The following is a 21,573-nucleotide window of genomic DNA, read 5'->3' on the forward strand; positions in this document are numbered from 1 at the left end:
AGACCATCAATAATGTATGTAACCTTAAGGACACAAGACCATGAACGAGTCTAAAATATCCTAAGGCATATAAAATAATTCAAATATAGCTTTCAAAATGCACCATCACGAGTGAGACCATGTAAAACTATTCAATTCCCTGTAACGAGTAAAATCGTTTAAAATTGTATTTCGGTGTGTATGCTAGCCCAAAACGTAAAAGAGTAAAAAGGGCATCATGAACTCACCTGAATCAACCGAACACCTGCAATGAGCTAGGAAATCCCTAAGTGCACAATCACAAGCAAGGGCCTGTAAATTATACACAACGCGTTACTAAACTAGACTGTAAGAACACTCTAGCCTAATGGGCCGTTCAAGCCCAACAACTTGGCCCAAGGCTCAACCACTTGGCCCAAGGCCAATACTTTGGCCCAAGGCCCAACAACTTGGCCTAAGGCCCAACACTTTGGCCCAAGGCCCAACCACTTTGGCCCAAGGCCCAACAACTTGGCCCAACACTTTGGCCCAACAACTTGGCCCAAGGCCCAACACTTTGGCCCAAGGCCCAACAACTTGGCCCAAGGCCCAACACTTGGCCCAAGCCCCAACAACTTGGCCTAAGGCCCAACGATAATTAAATCGGGTCGAATGCGCGCGAAATAAACCTTAAAACCATTTGTTAAACGAATCAGCCCCGAATGGACCAAATTCCATTTTAAATCTTTTCATTCATCAAGATTATGTCACCCGAGTTGATAGGGTTGACGGTTCCTTTTTACAACTCTTACTTTAACGTTTAAACGAAAATTTACGCACCGCCGACTCGACTGACGAAGCACTACCCCAACAGCCCGGTGCATCAAAAATATAATTTTCCCACAGCCCTTAAACCCACATAGGGCTGTACAAACTGATACGGTCGGTCATCCAATCGTTTAACGCATCAAACTCAAAAATTGCGAATCCTACACCCGATAAACTCTAGTTTTCGAACTAAAATCGATTAACCGACCTAAACACCTCCATTGGCCATGAAATTTTAGTATATTGTAAGTGACATACCTAAGAATATGACGGAGTACGAACTTCAATTATAACAGCCCCGAAAGATGCGAGAAAGGGCAGCCACCGGTTAAGCCTAAAACGAACTTATTGATCAATACGAATATAACATGCAGATTTTAGCATGCAAAGATGTATTTTATTACATAGGAAAACCATGGAATTAAATTATTAAATGTTTACCAGTGTTACATAAATATCTTAAGTTTATAGAAATATTTTTATTATAATTTTCTAGTGGACACAAAAATCATAAAAATTCTTCTAACACAGAAAGGTATGTGCAGCTATTTCAGCTGCGCAATAAAATGGTTTTATTTTTATAAAATTCATTACCCAACCAAATTAAACGATTCTATTTGGGTTTGGTTCCTAACTCAAAATATTAACTTTCAGAAGTGGAACCAACCAATTTAGACTTGTCGAAAAAAGTTATGATGTCGGGAAGACGGACCAGAATCCATCGTCCCGCATCAGGTTTGACACTCGATTTTATAAAATCATAAAAAGTATTCAAATCTCGTCCAAAAATTACGTATTATACCTTTCTGGAAACTAGACTCAAAGTAGAACATCATGGAATCAAAAACCGATCAAAAACAGTGGATCAACATTGCGTTACAGACCCTACAATAAACGTATACGAATCTGTCAGCAAGCTGTTATCATCAAAACTCAATCTTAACGACCAATAAGCGCGTTAATATGATCAATTAAGGTGTAAAAGACATTGGGAATCGTAAAACCGACCTTGAATTGAAGTTTTCACGGCTGAAACTTGGCTAGGCAGAAGAAAAACGAGCAGGGGGGGATCCAGGTCCGACGGCTGCAAATAGGTTTAGGGTTTGAGTTTTCTTTTGTTTTATGATATAAAATAGTTACATCCAAGTCCTCCAAATTGAAGTATTTAGCAACTTGGGTGGAAAGTTAAGTGAGAACGTTTACGAGGTTTGCAAGGAGCTCCCGGGAGAATGCCGGGTCAAGCCCGAAAGGTGTACATAACACTACAAGATTAAACCTTTTGTCGGAAATTAACGGGCGTTACAAGTCCAACAACTTGGCCCAAGGCCCAAAGATAGTCAAATCAGGTCGAATGCGCGTGAAATAATTCTTAAAACCATTTGTTAACCGAATCAGCCCCGAATGGACCAAATTCTGTCTTAACTCTTTTCATTCATCATAATTATGTCACCCGAGTTGATAGGGTTGACGGTTCCTTTTTACAACACTTACTTTAACATTTAAACCAAAATTCGCGCACCGCCGACTCGATTGACCAAGCACTAACCACGACAGCCCCGAGCACCAAAAAAATAATTTTTCCACAGCCCTTAAACCTCCCTAGGGCTGCACAAACTGAATCGGTCAGTCACCCGATCAACTAACGCATCAAACTCAACAATTTGCAATTCTACACCCGATAAACCCTAGTTTTCGAACTAAAATCGATTGACCGTCCTAAACACCTCCAATGACCATGAAATTTTAATATGATGTAAATGCCATACCTGGGGATCTTTCTACACCAGAAACTCTAATTTTTATCCACGGGAAGTGGGTCAATTGCACTCTAGCCGAAATCTGCCCAACGAAAAGTTTCGGCAAAATTGAGCATCAAAACGATTAGGGGTGAGCAAAAAGAGTGTAGGGGATTGTAGTACATACCTTGAACTACCTCCAGGAACTTGGAATCGATCAAAAAGTCGAAGCAATGAAAGGGGGGTTGCTGGAAGTGCCGATCGCAGCTGCTGTTAGGTTTAGGGTTTTATTATTATTTTTTTTTTGTTAAAACATAAGATGTTACACTCTAGTCCTTCTAGATTCAAGTGTAAGGCAATATGGAAGGAATAGTTAGGTTCTTTAACGTACCGGGATGACGTGAAGGCTTCCGAGAAATGTCGGTTAAGTCCCGAGAGTTATACATACTCTACAAGCTTTAGTTCTTCAAGCCGGAGTTAACGGGTGTTACAAGTCCACCCCCCTTACAATGGGATTCGTCCCCGAATCCCGATGCAACAGGAACAACTGCGGATAATGCTTCCTCATCTCATCTTCGGACTCCCAAGTAGCCTCGGAACCCCTACGGTGTCTCAACTGAACCTTCACCTGCCTAACCACCTTATTCCTCAGTCGTCTCTCCTGACGGTCAAGGATAGCAATCGGTTGCTCGACGTAGTTCAGCTTACCATCGAGCTCAATATCGTCAAGAGGCACATGGGCCTCCTCATCCGCTAAGCATTTCCTCAGATGAGACATGTGGAAAGTAGGGTGAATCCCCGCAAGCTCTTCGGGTAAATCCAGTCTATAAGCTACCTCACCAACTCGGGCCAAAATACGGAACGGGCCTATAAACCTCGGACTGAGCTTCCCCCTCTTACGAAAACAAATAATGCCCTTCCAAGGAGAAACTTTTAACATAACCTGATCCCCAACCTCAAACACAATAGGCCTTTGCCTTTTATCTGCATAAGACTTCTGACGATCCTGCGCGGCCTTCATAAATGCTTTGATCTTGTCGAGTTTCTCAGTCGTAGCCTCGACCACCTCTAAACTACCTAACTGCTTTTGACCAATGGAGCCCCAACAGACAGGAGTTCTACACCTCCTACCATACAACATCTCAAAGGGTGGCATCCCAATTGTAACGTGATAACTGTTATTATACGAAAACTCCACCAACGGTAAGTGACGGTCCCAACTACCACCAAAGTCGATAACACAAGCCCGCAACATATCCTCGAGAGTCTGAATGGTCCTCTCGGACTGACCATCCGTCTGCGGGTGATAAGCAGTACTAATGAGGAGTTTGGTGCCCATCTCCTCGTGAAACCTTTTCCAAAACCTGGAGGTGAAACGTGTATCCCTATCTGAAACAATAGACACCGGCACCCCGTTCCTAGAGACGACCTCACGAATAAACACATCGGCCAGCTGCTCTGAGTTAAAAGTCTCTCGAATCGGCAAGAAATGAGCGCTCTTGGTCAGTCTATCCACAATTACCCAAATGGTGTCATAATTGCCCCTAGGAGTACGAGGTAGTTTAGTCACGAAATCCATGGTAAGATGTTCCCATTTCCACTCAGGTATTTCTAACCGCTGAAGTTTCCCAAATGGATTCTGATGCTCGGCCTTAACCTGTAGACACGTCAAACACTTACTCACGTACTGAGCCACCTCAAATTTCATTGTAGGCCACCAATAATTTTTCTTCAAGTCTTGGTACATCTTGGTCACGCCCGGGTGAATAGAATAGCGCGACTTGTGTGCCTCATCCAGATTTTTATCTCTGAATCCTCCATACCTCGGTATCCATAAACGACCATCCCTATATTTCACCCCATCACCTATGTCTTCCAACAACTTTTCCTGACCCCAAATATGCTCTGACATAATCCATTCCACCTGCAACGCTTCATTCTGTGCGTTGGCTATTTGTTTCAAAATGTCGGGTTTGAGAATAAGCTGGTAGGATTTCACATGAATAGGTTTTGGTCTCTCCTTCCGGCTTAACGTGTCGGCCACCACGTTAGCCTTACCCGGATGGTACATGATCTCCAGGTCGTAGTCCTTAATTAACTCCAACCATCTACACTGCCGCATATTCAGTTCCTTTTGCTCGAAGAAATATTTTAAGCTCTTATGATCGGTATAAATAACGCATGGAACACCGTACAAATAGTGCCTCCACAACTTAAGCGCAAATAAAACCACTGCTAGTTCTAAATCGTGGGTAGGATAATTCGCCTCGTGAGGCTTCAACTGTCGTGAGGCATAAGCGATGACTCGACCTCGCTGCATCAAAACACACCCAAGCCCCTGACAAGAGGCATCAGAATACACCACCAAATCGTCGGTGCCATCAGGTAAAGCTAAGATCGGGGCATGCGTCAATCTGTTCTTCAACTCGAGAAAAGCTTCCTCCTGTTTCGTACCCCAAACGTACTTAACACTATTCTTAGTTAGCTTGGTTAGCGAAGAGGTAATTTTCAAAAAATCGGGAATAAAGCGGCGGTAATACCCCGCCAAACCCAGAAAACTACGGATTTCGGTCGGAGACTTAGGAGACTCCCATTCATTCACGGCTTCCACCTTTGCGGGGTCAACCAGAATACCACTCGGGTTAATGACATGGCCTAAGAATTGAACCTCACGTAACCAGAAGGAACACTTAGAAAATTTCGCATACAATTTGTTCTTCCGCAGAGCCTCCAACACTTCCCTGAGATGACCGGCGTGATCGGATTCACTCTTAGAGTACACAAGAATGTCATCGATGAACACAATAACCGAGCGATCGAGCATCGGTCTACACACCCGGTTCATAAGATCCATGAACGCAGCCGGTGCGTTGGTCAAACCGAAAGACATCACCAGAAATTCGTAATGTCCATAACGAGTGCGGAAGGCAGTCTTAGGAATATCTTCCTCCCGAATCTTCAGCTGATGATACCCGGACCTAACGTCGATCTTCGAGAACCAACTAGCTCCTTGGAGCTGATCAAATAAATCATCGATCCTTGGGAGAGGGTACCGATTTTTAACAGTGAGCTTATTCAACTCACGGTAGTCAATGCACATCCGCATGCTACCGTCCTTCTTCTTAACGAACAAGACCGGGGCACCCCAAGGTGAGATGCTCGGTCGAATGAAGCCCTTATCGAGCAAGTCTTCCAACTGAGCCATAAGCTCCTTCATTTCATTCGGCGCTAGACGGTAGGGGGCTCGAGCAACGGGTTTGGCGGCCGGTACAAGGTCTATCTGGAACTCGACCTCGCAATCCGGCGGCACATCTGACAAATCATCTGGAAATACATCCGGGAAATCCCGAACAATAGGAACATCACCGACGGTAGCCACCTCGGTATTTACAGTCATAGCATGCGCCAGATACGCCCCGCACCCCCGCTGCATCAACTTCCCCGCCTTAAGCATGGATATAATATGTGGCGTCGCAACATTCCGATCACCGAAGACCGTAATCCGAGTCCCATCCGGGGCCTTTAGACGAACGAGTTTCTGACCACAAATGATCTGAGCATCAACATTCGCGAGCCAATCCATCCCGAGCACCACATCGAAACAACCAAGCGGCATCAAATACAATCGCACCGAAAATCTATAACCAGACAACTCTATGGAACAACCCTTAATAGCCCTAGACACGGACACGGATTTTCCTACAGCGACCTCAACCTCAAACCCATCGACTACGCGCTCGGGTGATTTATTCAACAAGGAACAGAAAGCGGTAGATACAAAACTCCTACTGGCGCCCGAATCAAATAAAACTGACACCTGTAACTCATCCAGTAAGAAAGTACCTGGGACGATATTATACTACTGCTTAGCTACACGGTCAACACATACGATTTCAAAGGAACAAGAAATTATAACGGTGGAATGAAAGCTAAATTAGGAAAAAGCACCTGAAACGACATCCGCATCCTCTTTTGCTTCCTTCTTGGAGATGTTGAAGGCCCTCGCCCTGGCCTTCGGCTTCTCATCAATTTTCACCCTCGAGGAAGTCCCCTGCCCGGACCTCCCCACCTTAATGGAAGGACAGTTTGATGCCAAGTGACCCGAACCCTTACAGCGAAAACAGGTCAATGTCGGGCACTCGAAATGGGGGTGTCCCACCTTATCACAACGAAAACAAGTGCCAGACCCCATCCTACACTCCCCTTTATGCGGCTTCCCGCACTTCTTGCAATTACCAGACGCTGCATCCCTTCTAAACTCAGAAGTCTCAGTCTTCACCCTTTTCCCGGATGAGTTAAAATTATTCCCCCTGGCCGCTTACCATACGAATTTAAGTTCCATGCCCTCCTATTCTCAGTAGGCGGTAATTTCTCCCTCTGATCATAAAGCGTACCTGCTATAGTGACCACCGAGTGAAAAGAGTTCATGTCGGTAGTCAACACACCCCTACGAATATCCACCGGAAGTCCCTTCACGTACTTCTTAATCCTCTTGGCTTCGGGAGTAACCAAGTCAGGACATAAGCGAGCCATCTTGTTAAACTTGGTGGTATACTCCCGATGCGACAAGGAACCAGCCTCCAAGGTCAAGAATTCATGTTCCATTTTATCTAATTCATGTGGAGGACAAAACTGATCAAGAACCGATTTCTTCAATTCATCCCACGTCATCCTCCTAACCGCACGATCCCCCATAGCTTGCGCCAAGTTATCCCACCAAAATAGTGCCTCGGAACAGAACGAGGCAGTAGCATAAGTCACCATGTCATCCCCTTTGCATTTACTAATCCTCAGAACAGACTCCATCTCCCTCACTCACTGATGTGCTGCCAATGCATCTTTGGTACCATCGAAAGAAGGGGGGTCGCACTTCTTAAAGTCACCATACGAGCAACCCCGGGTCGATACACTAACGGTCCGCACCTCATCATCATCCCCACTCGGCACATACACTTCCTCTTCCTCTTCGACCTGTACCTCCTTACTCTTCCTTCCCCTATCCGAACCCTTACCAGCTAGTGATTCTTCCATGACCCTGACGGACTCAGCAACGATTTCTGGAATGGCGCTATGGAGCACCTGGTAAACCTCATCCGCGATAGCCGCGCGTAAAGCAGGATCTAAGGCGGGTTACCCCCTCCTCATGAATCGGAGTTTCCTGCTGGGGAGTAGGAATCTCATTCTCGGCTTCGGCACGTGGCCTACGACCACGACCACGACCACGACCACTAGAACCACCCCGCCTGGTTGTTCGAGTATTAACAATGACTTATCCCTACAAAGACAGAGTTTTAATATGATTAAGTACAAGTGGCATTTAGAACATGTAAGGTAAGGGTAAACTGCTAATGACGTTGATCAAGTGTGATTAGTCGTTTATTTTACCCACCCGTCCTAATCACCCCCGGCCCCTAACCATATTGGCACTCTATCTAACACTTAACAGTTAATCACATAAGGGAAATCTTAAATGTAAAAGAATGACTAAATAATTTAATGTTACCTCTTGGCGTGCAGCTACTCGTGGCGGGCATACTGGTCTCTTTTCTTACAGTTCGAGTCCAAGCATTCGGGGATGCTCGGATCCCTCGAACCAAGGCTCTGATACCAACTTGTAAGGCCCCGAACCCCGGGAACCCCACAGTTGGTAATCACTCAAAACACTCGTAAAATTAAATAAACTCAAAAACCGTTTCTTCCATTAAAACAAACATTTCAGAGTATCATTTTTGCGGAAAACATGAAAAATGAAATAAGTTCCCGAAACCCAGGAATTTTGCCCAAAATCCAAAGTAAGTATAACTTTTATAAATTTCCTTGAAATAAAACATTCATAATAATTCTTCCTTCCAGTATGCCCTTCACCATCCAAGTAGCTCCGTGCACGTCCAAGCGATAAGGCATCCTCTTCCGAATCCTGAAACTTACACTAACATGCACACAAAGTCAGCTTGAGCTGAGTGAGTTCAAGTTTTAAGTAAAAGATATCAGTAGTAAAATCATGATAGTCATATCAAAGGTTTTCTAAAAGTAAAAGGGTACACCCATCTAATCATCATTACCGAACTTAAACATCCTCATACATACATATAAAAAATGTATATGTAAACATCCATTCAATAACATCCCTATATACATAAGAGTACATATATATATATCATCCAAGTATAACATCAGGGTCGAGAAAACGTACAACCCAAACACGTAACATCAGTGTATGCAAACACAACATCAGTAGTCGAAACGACTACAACATCGCCAAATAGAGGCCAAGAAATAATGTATATACACATATATATATTTAACATCCCAAGGCTTACCATATACTAGCAAGCCTATATAAGATCTTTTTAAAAACATTTCATCAAGTAAGAAAACAATTAGGTGCGCATGCTAGCCCAAAATTAAAATGAGTAAAAAGGGCATCATGAACTCACCTGAGATCGATCGAATACTTGCAACGAGCTAGGAAGTTCCTAAGGGCAAAATCACAAGCAAGGGCCTGTAAATTATACATAACGCGTTACTAAACTAGACTGTAGGAACACTCTAGCCTAATGGGCCATACAAGCCCAACACTTTGGCCCAAGGCCCAACATTTGGCCCAAGGCCCAATACTTGGCTTAAGGCCCAACACTTGGCCCAAGGCCCAACAACTTGGCCCAAGGCCCAATAGTTGGCCCAAGGCCCAACTACTTGGCCCAAGGCCCAGCACTTGGCCCAAGGCCCAAAGATAGTCAAATCGGGTCGAATGCGCGTGAGATAATTCTTAAAACCATTTGTTAACCGAATAAGCCCCGAATGGACCAAATTCCATTTTAACTCTTTTCATTCATCATAATTATGTCACCCGAGTTGATAGGGTTGACGGTTCCTTTTTACAACACTTACTTTAACATTTAAACCAAAATTCGCGCACCGCCGACTCGATTGACCAAGCACTAACCACGACAGCCCCGAGCACCAAAAAAATAATTTTTCCACAGCCCTTAAACCTCCCTAGGGCTGCACAAACGGAATTGGTCAGTCACCCGATCAACTAAAGCATCAAACTCAACAATTTGCAATTCTACACCCGATAAACCCTAGTTTTCGAACTAAAATCGATTGACCGACCTAAACACCTCCAATGACCATGAAATTTTAATATGATGTAAATGCCATACCTGGGGATCTTTCTACATCGGAAACTCTAATTTTTATCCACGGGAAGTGGGTCAGTTGCACTCTAGCCGAAATCTGCCCAACGAAAAGTTTCAGCAAAATTGAGCATCAAAACGATTAGGGGTGAGCAAAAAGAGCGTAGGGGATTGTAGTACATACCTTGAACTACCTCTAGGAACTTGGAATCGATCAAAAAGTCTAAGAAATGAAGGGGGTATGGCTGGAAGTGCCGATCGCAGCTGCTGTTAGGTTTAGGGTTTTATTTTATTTTATTTTTTTGTTATAACATAATATGTTACACTCTAGTCCTTCTAGATTCAAGTGTAAGGCAATATGGAAGGAATAGTTAGGTTCTTTAACGTACCGGGATGACGTGAAGGTTTCCGAGAAACGTCGGTTAAGTCCCGAGAGTTATACATACTCTACAAGCTTTAGTTCTTCAAACCGTAGTTAACGGGTGTTTCCCCGGACCTGTGATCACTCGGCTCAAGTAGTATACTGAGCATTCCTTCCTATCGCAATACCCCACGAGAAGTAGAAGTGAGATAAAGCTTCAAGGGATTGGCTGAATATTGATCCAGTTTACTAAGCTTTCAATCTCTATAAACTTGATGGAATATCTCTTACACAAGGAAAAAGACTTGCATCAATCAATGGCATGAAGGAGTTGAATCAAGAACAGAATAGCTTGGATAGGTTGAACCTGAACAGCTTGCGTCAGTGGTGCTGGGTTGAAATGAGTTAGATAAACTTCAGCTTGTGGGTAGGGAGTTTGATAAGTGTGAGTCATGTTGGTGATAGGAGCTTGCAGTGTATATGGTTGGTGGGTTAGGACTTGATGAACATTAAGATTGCAGTAGGGGGCAGGCATAGCTTAGGCTTGATGTGCATGGATAAGTCGAGGGCACACATTGCAAAGATGACTAGGATCTCCACAATTATAGCAAGTATGGGTTTTAGGAACACCGGGTTGAGCAGGTGGGGTAGTTTGGGTATCGGACAATGCACAGAAATTGTTAGCAAGGTGACTATAACGATTGCAATTAGTGCACAAGCGACATGGAGATTGAGGCGGGTGATGGTAGTTGCAAACAGAGCATAACGGAAAAGTTCCAGTATAGTTCATCTTGTTAGGAGCATCTTGGTTGGAGGGTTGTGGGTTGGTTTTGTTAACAACATAGTTGCGGTGGTTGGCTTTACATTTGTGGTGAGAAGGGTTACTAGTGGGTTTGGGTTCGGCCTTAGCATCGGTTGAGGAATCAGTTTTAGAGTTGTTGAGGGTAGGTTTAGCATCCTTACTAGGCAGGGTTCCATCTCTAACATGATCATCAGACAATGAAGCAACAAGAGTAATGGCTTCCTCGATTGAGAAAGGGTTTCGACTAACCACAGCATCACGGAAAATCGTCGGCAGTCCACGAATGTACTTTCGAATACCACGATCCAAAGGAGTCACAAGGTAAGGTACTATCAGGCTAAGTTCCTTAAAACGATTCGAGTAGGTTGAATTATCACCACCGATTTGTTTAAGCTCCCAAAACTCCGTCTCGAGCCTTTGCAGTTCATGCATCGTTGAGTTCTTCCCAAGACATAGCCAAACTTCTTCAACACCCTGTAGGGCTTTATAAGAGTTCCACCAAGTGAGAGTTCGTTCTTGAAAGACACTCGAGGTGAAACGTGTACGCTTATCTTCCGGACATTCGCAGTAGATAAACTTTTTCTCCATTTGTTCAAACCAGCGGAGGAGCTTAGTAGCATTCTCCTCGCCAAGATAAGGAGGCGGTTTAGCACTCGTGAAGTTCTTGTAGTGGTAATTGTTTGGTGTAGCCGAAGTAGCGGATCCATTGGAGTTCATATTTTGTAGTTGAGCCACGATTTTGGGTAAAGCAGTCGTGAACTCCTTAGTGATTCTAGCAGCCAGACGGCGATCATGAGGGGTCGACGAACGATGGTGGTTACGACGATGAGAGCGAGAAGACATTCTACGAGGATCAACAATGAAAATGTATGAGATAACACGTGAGTTGTAGGAATGAGTTGACATGAAATAATGGGGATGCGTATGTATATGTATATGTATGTATACGAATTAGTGCAAGTGAAGACTCAAGGACGAGTCGAGATTTAAAATAATATGTATGAGTTTTAAGCATTTAAGTAAATGAAAAATGTTTATAAGATTTTCCAAGAATAAAATAATCAAGCATATCAAACTAGTTGACCTCCCATGAGCTTTCCATGGCAATTTGAATGGTCCAACTAAGTAAATCAACATAAAGTTTGTGAATTAGCCTCCTATAAGCGTTCCATGGCAATTTGTTGGCTTAATTCAAATAACGAATAACTAACAATTGAATTGGTCAGCCCATGATCGTGTACATGGCGTTTAACTGACCCAACTAATTAATGAATTATCAAATCTATGGAGTTGTTCGGACCATGAGTGTTACATGGCATTTAACCGACCCAACTAATTAACGAATCAACGAATCAAATAAATTTAAAATAACTAAAAACACAATTTGGAAGTATAACCGTTTAGTTGGTTATGTTTACCACGCAACTGTTTAGCCGATTGCGGGTACCACTTGAAGTCATGGTTGTACAACATTTGTCATACTCCCACGCTTCAAGGTGAAGGAACAAAACAAAACACGGGAATTCTTAAGGAATTTCCCACGATAAAACGATAAAAGATAATCTACCCAAATTAAAAGATTTAGAAAAAAATATTTTGAATGTGAGGCATAGCCTCGGAATTTGTGTGTGTGTGCAATAAATAGATAAGAGACAATATAATAAAATAATTAATCTAATTAAGCTGTAAACAATTTATATAGCATATAAGGCAATTCAGATAAGCACGTATAGGGTCCTATGCATATGTCTAGGACAATTTCTAACGACTTATCTTAGAACCTTCGGCTCTGATACCAATCTGTCACACCCCAACCTAAGGCGGAAATGTCGGGGCGTGATCCGATTGCTCATAGCTAGAAGATACTATCATAATATAAAAGTGACAATATGTAATTAATTATTTTATTTCAATTAACACACAATATCCAAATACAACAACAATTTAAATATACAAATATAAGCTCAAATAAAGGTTAACTTGATTATATGCTAAGGTCTTGTCTACATGTCCAGCCTTCAATCTTCAATACAAGCAACCTGCATATGCGTAGAAAACAGAGTTTTGTCATCATAAAGTTGAGTGAGAATATCACCATTTTTTACACGACAATATAAATAAGCATGACGTGATAAGTGCGGTAAATATAATCAAAACACAAACAAGTATGTAGACCGTTTCCAAGTTAATCGGGTGTTGGTCACCAGCAGGAACACCTGCTATATGATTGATTGAATAGTAATCCCAATATACTATTGATTGAATAGTAACACAAGTAAGCAAGTAGCACGTATGTTTGATTAAATCACTCACAATAACACATATGCGTTTGTTTGAATATATACATAGTATGAAATACGATTACGTACGCATATGTCCCCAAAACTTTTAGAAAATTGAGTAAAATAGGGGAATGATAAACTCACCTAATCGAATTAGCCAAACGAGAATGAATACGACAACAAAATGAAAATCACGCTCTTCGAGAATTACCAAGAATCTTGATTGAATAATATAATATTATGAGTGAATTATAAATTATATAATACGTATAATGAATTTAGGATTGCGATATGATTTGAATTAGATTTGTGATTAATACGTTATGGATTGAACGATTGATCTCTACGAATTATTATTATTTAATTATAAAAATCATTGTTTATCATATGATCGAACTTAAAAATAATTAGTTTGAATAAATATGAGTTGAGATATTCTATAATGATAAACGCTTAATTATATAATTATCATAAAATTTATATTTTGAAAATTTTAACGAGATTCGATGGTAAAAATATATTAATACTTTTAACACGTTTAATACATTTATTATAGTTTGGTTTACAAAAACTAATACAAACATACATATATATATATATACACACACACGAATAGATTTATAAAGTCGTTTTAACAATGAGAAACCTCAATATTGGTGTTAGGTTTTAATAAGATAATTGTTGATTTATTATACATATATACTTATAATATGTGTGTGTCTGTGTCTATGTGTGTGTATATATATATAAGTATATGTATACACGAAAACTTGTAACAAAACCAATTTATATGAAACGTTTAGCTTTATGACGTCGGTTAAATAAAATATTATTTATTTGATATTTAATATTAATTATAATGTATTTAAAACTATTAAAACATGTTAAAATAACTAAAAATAAAAACAACCAGTAAACTGGCTAGCTGAGATTCGAACTCGGGCCACTGGCCGGCTTAACGACTTAACACACACACCCTAGCCAACAGTGCTAGGGTGTCAGTTGGTTAAGTTTTGTAAACAGTTCTATATATAGAGTAATTAATTAAACCCAAATCTGATTATGAACCGTATATTATCAATTGATCAATCCATCATCCGTTTGTTGAATTAATGTTAGAATTATTGATCAGCACATCAAGACGAATTCAAAGATATAATTAATTACCTATTTTGAAGATTAATCACGGGTTTAATCGCATCCACAGCGCCAGCCTATACGATGACGAACGAGGTATTAACAGACTTCAAGGATCCAATTAACCATAGGGGTTCGATTTGCGCTGGTATTAGAGAGGTATAGACGTGATGAATTGAATTATTATCAATCCTAGGTTATATAATTGGTTTTAGTATAGGTCGGTTCATAGAATATGTCAATACGCATTATGTTTAATCTTGTTTCCTAATTAACGATGACGGTTAGGCCGTAAATGGTAAGAATAATCACAAAGATGATTCGATTCCTAGTTTAGGTCGATAATTGTGGCTCAAGTAATCTAAACGGGTCACGATTATGGTTAAACGAGTCATGGGTTAACGGGTTACAGATCTGGTTAATTGGGTTATAAAAGAATATGTAAAAATTGCTTTTTAGTCCCTAGAGAATTATGGTGGAAACAATAAGGGATTATAATTAGTTTTAGGCTATAAATGTATATTTTCCAAAGTTATATATATATATATATATATATATATATATATATATATATATATATATATATATATAATAAATATAATAAATAAATATAAATTGTATAGAAATTCCTCGATAAACGTGAAACTTTTCAGTGTTAAAATTTCCCGAATCATAAAACGAGTCGGGTAACAGGTATAAATTCGTACGTGGAGAACCCGAGTTGTTACATGTCAACCGACAACATAGTGGGATATGTTGAAAAGATGACTCCTGAAGAGAAATACAAGAAGGTACCACCACCTTTTTGTGATAAATATCCACTAAAGGTGGACAAAGAGGGCAGAAATGAATGTTTAAAGCAGTTTAAGAATGTGTTTGAGGATAAACAGGAGTTTGTAAAGATATACGAAAATGTGACTGTGAGCAATGAAGGTGAGTTTGTTATAAAGGAGACTTTTGAGTCAAATGTAAAGGAAGGAGAAAAGGTTGATAGAAAGAAGAAATGGAGTGAACATTCCAGTGAGGAAAGCACCTGTAGTTGCAGAAGTGACAGATCTTCATATGACCAGAAGAGGAACAAGAAGGCTTCAAAGAAGAAGAACAGTGAACAAATACCAAGATTACCAAAAACAACCCCTAAATTGAAGAAGAATTATGAGAAAATGAGGAGATAACACAATGTATTCGACATACGTGGAAGACCTCAGTCTCAGAACAAGAATAATAAATCAGAAAGCTACTCATATGACTAACATCCTCCCATTTATTCGGTGTTTTCCAACCATGAGCTTTTTGACATTGGGGATTTTGAGTATGTTCCAATGAGAAGGTATGTAGCTATTCAAGAAGCAAGCTCCTCAAGCCCTCCAACTAAACTGAATAAGATCAACTTTGTCAAAGAGAAGTACCCTCAAGTACCTGATGTGAACAAGCCAATCAAAATGGATTTAACCAATTCTCTATGCCTTAAAACCTCTTTAGGTTTTGACTTTCCAAAAAGCCCGGTGACAGAATCAATGACAAGCAACTGCTTGAAGATATGGGAAGCTTTGCAAGAGTATAGTGCAAGAAGTGACGCCTATGGACATCACACTTATTCATGTTGGGTTGTGGAAGAGACATTTGAAGTTCCTGACATTGTATGTTGATTTTACATGAAAGGATACAAGGAAATGTATGAAAGGTATCTGAATGAAGAGGGAAAGTCATCTGATGATGAGGATCACAGGTTGACATTGGAAAAGAGGTTGAAGTCTGTTCTGAAGATTAATGAAGAATCAAAAGCATCAGACAAGACTGTCAAGGGAAACAGGTCAAGTGTCAAAGGAAAATCAAAGATGAGACCTGGTGTTCTGAATGGAGATGAAAATTTTCTCCTAAAACAAGGTTTTGAACCAAGGGGATATCAATGGAAGACTAAACAAGAAGTGAAAAACTGGAAAGACTATGTGATTGACAAACTTGAAGAAAGCATCAAGTCACCAGTTGAATGTGAATCTGATTCAGATGAATCATGTGAAACAGTATATGAAGATCTAGTTCCAACTCCTGTTGAAGCTCAAATTGACACGGACTTACAAACTGATACAGTTTGTAGATCAGAATATAACTGATCTTTGTGTGTATATGTATGCAGGAACAGTCCATGAATGGAAGTGATATATGGTACATGGACAGTGGATGTTCCCGGCATATGACCTGTGACAGGGAAGCACTTGTGAATTATGAAAGAAAGTTTGAAGGACCAGTTGCCTTTGGGAGTGATGAGAATGGAGGAAAAATTGTTGGCAGAGGCACTCTTACAAATGGCAAAGTATCCTTTGAGAATATGCTGCATGTTGAAGGACTACAATATAATTTACTCAGCATTTCTCAAGTATGTGATAAAGGATACAAGGTTGCCTTCAATGATGAACATTACTTAATCCTGAAGCCTGAATTTGTCATTCCACCAGAAATGATCATAATGATGGCTCCAAGAAATGGGAACCTCTATGAGCTGAGAATGAAAAATGCAATATCTAGAGGTGGTTCATGTTTTGTCTCTAAAGCCACTGATAATGAAACAAAACTGTGGCATAGGAAGATGTGCCATGTCAATCTCAAAAACATGAATAAACTAGTGAAAGGTGAGCATGTTGTGGGACTTCCTACTAGAGAGTTCAAATTAGAAGAAAAATGCTCCTCGTGTTTCAAAGGAAAACAACACAAATCCTCACATAAGAGCATACTGATAAATTCAATTTAGTGACGTTTGTAGGCTATTTATCTTTGGTGTTCATAAAGATATTAAAGACATGGAAATTAGAAATATTACTCGGGAATCAACAATAACACAACTTACTCTACTGGATATGAAGACCATCGGCTAATTTGAATCGAGAGAGACGATCAGAAATTCATTTATGTCAAAGTGTCTAACCTACAAGTATTGTGTATTGCATATGATTCAATAAAAGGTGTAAAGTTATATAGTATGATTAGTATCCACCTTTCCATACTCAAATTAGGAAACTACGAAAGATAATTGGAATCGGTTTAAGTAAGGTAATTAATAAAAAATTATATTACAATGGAACGTTGTTTGAAATTATAAAAGAAGTAAACAACCGTATTATAATTAGATGCATATGATGTGCCTTATTTTTTGCTATTAAATTTATACAAATTGCATTTACTAATTAATTAAATATTTAATTTTGATTGACAACACACCAGACTACTGAATCCAAAAATTGCATTTTGGTAATTATTTGTATATTTATAGTTGTGTGAATTAACTAAAACACGTAAACACATTTGATAATCTATTTCATGTCATTTTTGTGGCTTAATTATTGATAGACGATGGTTGAATTGACTTCAAACGCCAAAAAATGCATTCACTACTTATTTATGATTATCCCAAGCAATTACATTATCATACGAATAAAACGAACATAAGTTATTATTGTAGAACAGTTTTGTAAAACATAACAGAAGATTTAAATTATTTAAATTTAAGTTTTGAATATATTTTAGTTTTAAATTATTTAAATTCCAAAAAATCTAAGAATACATAGTATATATAGAATCTATAAAAATTGACTAATAGAAAGAATACAGGTGTCCAAAAACCTTATTGTTTTAATTATATAGCCAAATGTAACATGATAGAAATGGCTCCGCATTACGAAAGATGTACACATATATATATAACATTACCACACTAATTTCTTCATTCCAATAACAGAACGACTTAAAATCAACAATACAAGAAACCAAGCCAAGCCGCCACGAACAATACACCCAAGCGCGGGTCAAAGAATGAATGCACTAGTTCGTTTACAATAAAAATAATAAGAAAAAATAACAAATCATACATTAATATCGTTACGTTTGGATCTTATAGTATTCAACTCCTGAGCTCCACTCAAGTTGAACCTTGGAATATTATAGTTATTATTTTCAGGCGTCAACACCGGCTGCTGAGGATAAAGGGTAGGAGGCGGGGTCAAGTTCCTTTGAGCCGGAAGTGGTGGTAAAACATTGTACTTGTACGGATCACCAAATGTCCTGCAATATTAGATAACGCATATGCTGTACGGATCACCACACTCTATGACACTAGCTTAAGAGTTTAAGGTTTAGGGTTTAAGGTTTATGTGTACCTTGTACTGGTGTATGATTGATCTTCCTCGATCAAATTGTCACTGGGCCTCTGCAATGGTCTTTGTACTGAGGTTGACCACGGGCTTGCTAGAGGTAACTCATCTGAAAAGTATCTTCTTCTTACTAACTGAAAAATTAGTAATATGAAGTTTAAATGTTGACTAAGTTGACCAAACTCGATGTAAATAAACAGTTTCATACCATGCGGAAAAACTTCATTAAAGACTCCTTGTCATATCTTCCTTCTTTTGCTGCCTGCGCATTTTTAGAGTTGTTGAAAAGCAACAATGATGCATAAGATAAAATAAAAAATAAAAAAATTACAAGAAAATGGGTCTAAATGAGTTGAAAACACCCAGAATGTGATTTTAATACACAAAATTTCCTAAACCATTGTATTATCACTGAAATAATATTAGCATTGATACTTAAAACATTTTATTTATAAAAAAGATTATAAAGCTTAACAAAAAGTGATTTAAAGTTTTAACGTTTTGAGCCAACACGTTTTGACCTGTTACCCGAGCCGCCATTCTGCCACACCTACTTTAAACCTACTCACGCACAGGGTTGTGCACGAAACTGAAATAACCAAACCGGAATAACCGATGTAACCAAACCGGAATAACTGAATACCCAATCAAAAACCACAGTTAGTTTGGCTTTATGTTTTTTCAGAAACCGATTTTTATATCCGGTTTCACTTTTGGTATCAGCCTAACTGAACCGCAAAAACCGATTTTACTTAATTCAAAAAAGAAAAACTAATTGATAGTGTAGCCTACAATTTTAGGTCCAAATGCATAACAATAACAACCATTTATTCATTGATTAACAAAATTAGGTCCAAAGTCTCAGACACTAAACCTAAACTCTAACCACACTAACCAACTTTTTACTTATGGTATAACCAGTTTCAAACATGTTCACTAGATGTTATCATTTTTCTAGATCTCAATTTGATGAAACTATTTAATATTTAAGCAGATTTTATCATTTTTCTAGATCTCAATAATCATATCAATAAAATTCATTAATCTTACCGACATAAGGCCGCCACTTCCCGGAAAACTGTCTACCAGAGGCAGTTCCTCATTTGATGAAAGCAAACCCTGCTTTTCAACCCATTGAAGTGCCATGTCAACAAGATTGCCACTGCTACCTCTCGTGCCCTCTTTGGCCGCCACATCAGCTTTATTACCAATCACAATGAACGGCACAGGCAGGCCACCGGGCCCACCATTTGCCAGCGGGGCAGAAAAAGTCCCTGTGGCAGCAATTTCTGCAGCCCATTTCTTCAAACTGGTTTTTGTTCTTTTTTGAGACAAATCATGCACAAAGATAACACCTACACACAGTGCACACATATTTAATATTTTAATATTTAAAATCAATATAACAAGAGTGAAGTTTTAAAAAATAATAAGATTCAATGTGCACCGTTTATTTGAGAATAAAAGATTGACCTACAGTCTGCATAACGGTCATGTCCCGAAACATCCCAGAGTTCTATGAAGAATTCTCTGTCTTTGTCACCTTTAACGCTATCTGAAGAGCTACCCTGGCTTCCGTATGTAAAATGCTGCATAATATAAAATGAAATTACTTAATAAAAGCCATTCTTGGTTTGCTGTTTATGAAGAGAAATGATTTGTGGCTGACCTTTACATCAACTGTGCACCCGACTGTTTGAGGAGGATGCTTTGTTATTGTACCTTTTACAATTAGATTCACCAGAGAGGTCTTCCCCACCCCTATAAATGCACAATAATACATTAAACAACTAATTATAATACAACATGAACCGTGGAAGAAAGCAAAGTAGATGAAATGGTTGTACATGCATATAGATTTCTAGATCTGTTTGAATCAACATACCCGAATGATTACAAATAAAAAAGCATATCAAAGAATAATTTACAAATAAAACTTGACGCAGAGTGGAAGTAGGAATGAAAAAAAAAACAAAGAATAATTTACAAAAAAAAATGATAAACTTCTAAATGCCCAAAGGGATTATATAAAGTGTCCTAAAAGGAGAATTTTAATGTAGGTTTGCCAAATTTTCGAATTTACATATCAACTCATAAATACTGAAACTAACACTAATAATAATAAAGTAAATTAAGCTAATCGGTGAAAAACGTGGCGAGACTAAAAAAAGGTTTGAAGATTGCAAAATAGGGGGAAATTCTATATGGATGAACCGGAACCCTAATTGGTGAAATTTGGTTGAAACATGATCCGGCTCGTGGAGACCTTTTCGTCACCAGTAATGAGCCGTGTAATTCCACTCATAGCTCAAGTTATGGTTTTTACTTTTTGAAGTTTAGATCTTTTCTACTCTGTTTTCCCCTATGAAGTTGATCTAGGCAAGGGCCTACTAACTCTCGGATCTCCTAAACTGTATAAAAATAAAAAGAGGGAAAAATAGGGATGCAAGCTAAAACAGCATAAACTCGGTAAATCACTATATCGGTCCTTCCTTCAATAGGGAAACTCTAATTCTATCATAAGCATATCCTACTCTAACCCTAAATCCATCCAGTAGTTAATCATCACTCATTAATGATTGGTCATTACCAAATGTTGAATTAGCCTAGAAACAACATGGCTTCATTGAGTAAAACGAACATATCATATCCTAAACCCTAATCGTTAACTGATGAGCATAATAATAATATTATTAGAGAGAGTAATGAGTTACCAGAGTCACCGACAACAAGAACTCGAACTTGGCCAGAAGGAGGACCGCCATTTTGGTCTTTGGTGATCTCCCGTTCGCGGTCCCGCCAAAACATTATTAAAACCAAAGAATTTGGAGGGAGGGTTTAGCAGTTGAAGGAAGAACTAATTTTCAGATCCTTGAAATCAAAATCAAAATCAAAATGAAGTTGCTACTATTCGGATCACAACTATTATTATTATTATTATTATTATTTAATTAAATATAGTATTGAATCTAGGGAGGACTCAGATTTCGAGAACCAAGTTTCAGCCGCAAGATTCTCTAAATTTTTAGACCCTCGCATTTCCACTTTTATTACTTCCTCTTTCCGCCATTTCTTATTAAAAATGGACAGAAATACAAACTTTTTTCCTTTTTTCCTCAAAATACAGATGATTTATGGATCCGGTCTATTAAAAAGTATATTTGTGGGCGCTCTCCTTTCAGGGG

General features: G+C 39.1%; 1 protein-coding gene across 1 annotated transcript; it reads right to left on the reverse strand.

The window, feature by feature from the left end:
* Positions 1 to 18,008: 18,008 nt before the first annotated feature.
* LOC143628337 (small GTPase LIP1-like) lies at positions 18,009 to 21,197 on the reverse strand. Its single transcript, XM_077097957.1, has 7 exons — positions 21,103 to 21,197; positions 20,058 to 20,149; positions 19,836 to 19,977; positions 19,439 to 19,743; positions 18,597 to 18,650; positions 18,395 to 18,522; positions 18,009 to 18,299 (listed from the first exon to the last, which is right to left on the reverse strand). The coding sequence occupies exons 1-7, from the start codon at positions 21,194 to 21,196 to the stop codon at positions 18,101 to 18,103; spliced, it is 1,014 nt and encodes a 337-aa protein (XP_076954072.1). The 5' UTR covers position 21,197; the 3' UTR covers positions 18,009 to 18,100.
* Between the last annotated feature and the right edge of the window lie 376 nt (positions 21,198 to 21,573).

This window comes from Bidens hawaiensis, unplaced genomic scaffold, assembly GCF_021521415.1.
Source record: "Bidens hawaiensis isolate Kalapana, Puna unplaced genomic scaffold, B.hawaiensis_p1.1 tig00004876_1, whole genome shotgun sequence".
Taxonomy (NCBI): domain Eukaryota; kingdom Viridiplantae; phylum Streptophyta; class Magnoliopsida; order Asterales; family Asteraceae; genus Bidens; species Bidens hawaiensis.

What these genes read in the sequence shown, in the direction of transcription:
- LOC143628337 (XM_077097957.1), bottom strand. Translation starts at nt 21,196, where the DNA reads ATGTTTTGGCGGGACCGCGAACGGGAGATCACCAAAGACCAAAATGGC. An exon ending in TCTTGTTGTCGGTGACTCTG is followed by an intron (nt 20,150 to 21,102) that starts GTAACTCATTAC and finishes GTGCATTTATAG; the next exon opens with GGGTGGGGAAGACCTCTCTG. An exon ending in CTTTTATTCTCAAATAAACG is followed by an intron (nt 19,744 to 19,835) that starts GTGCACATTGAA and finishes CACTGTGTGTAG; the next exon opens with GTGTTATCTTTGTGCATGAT.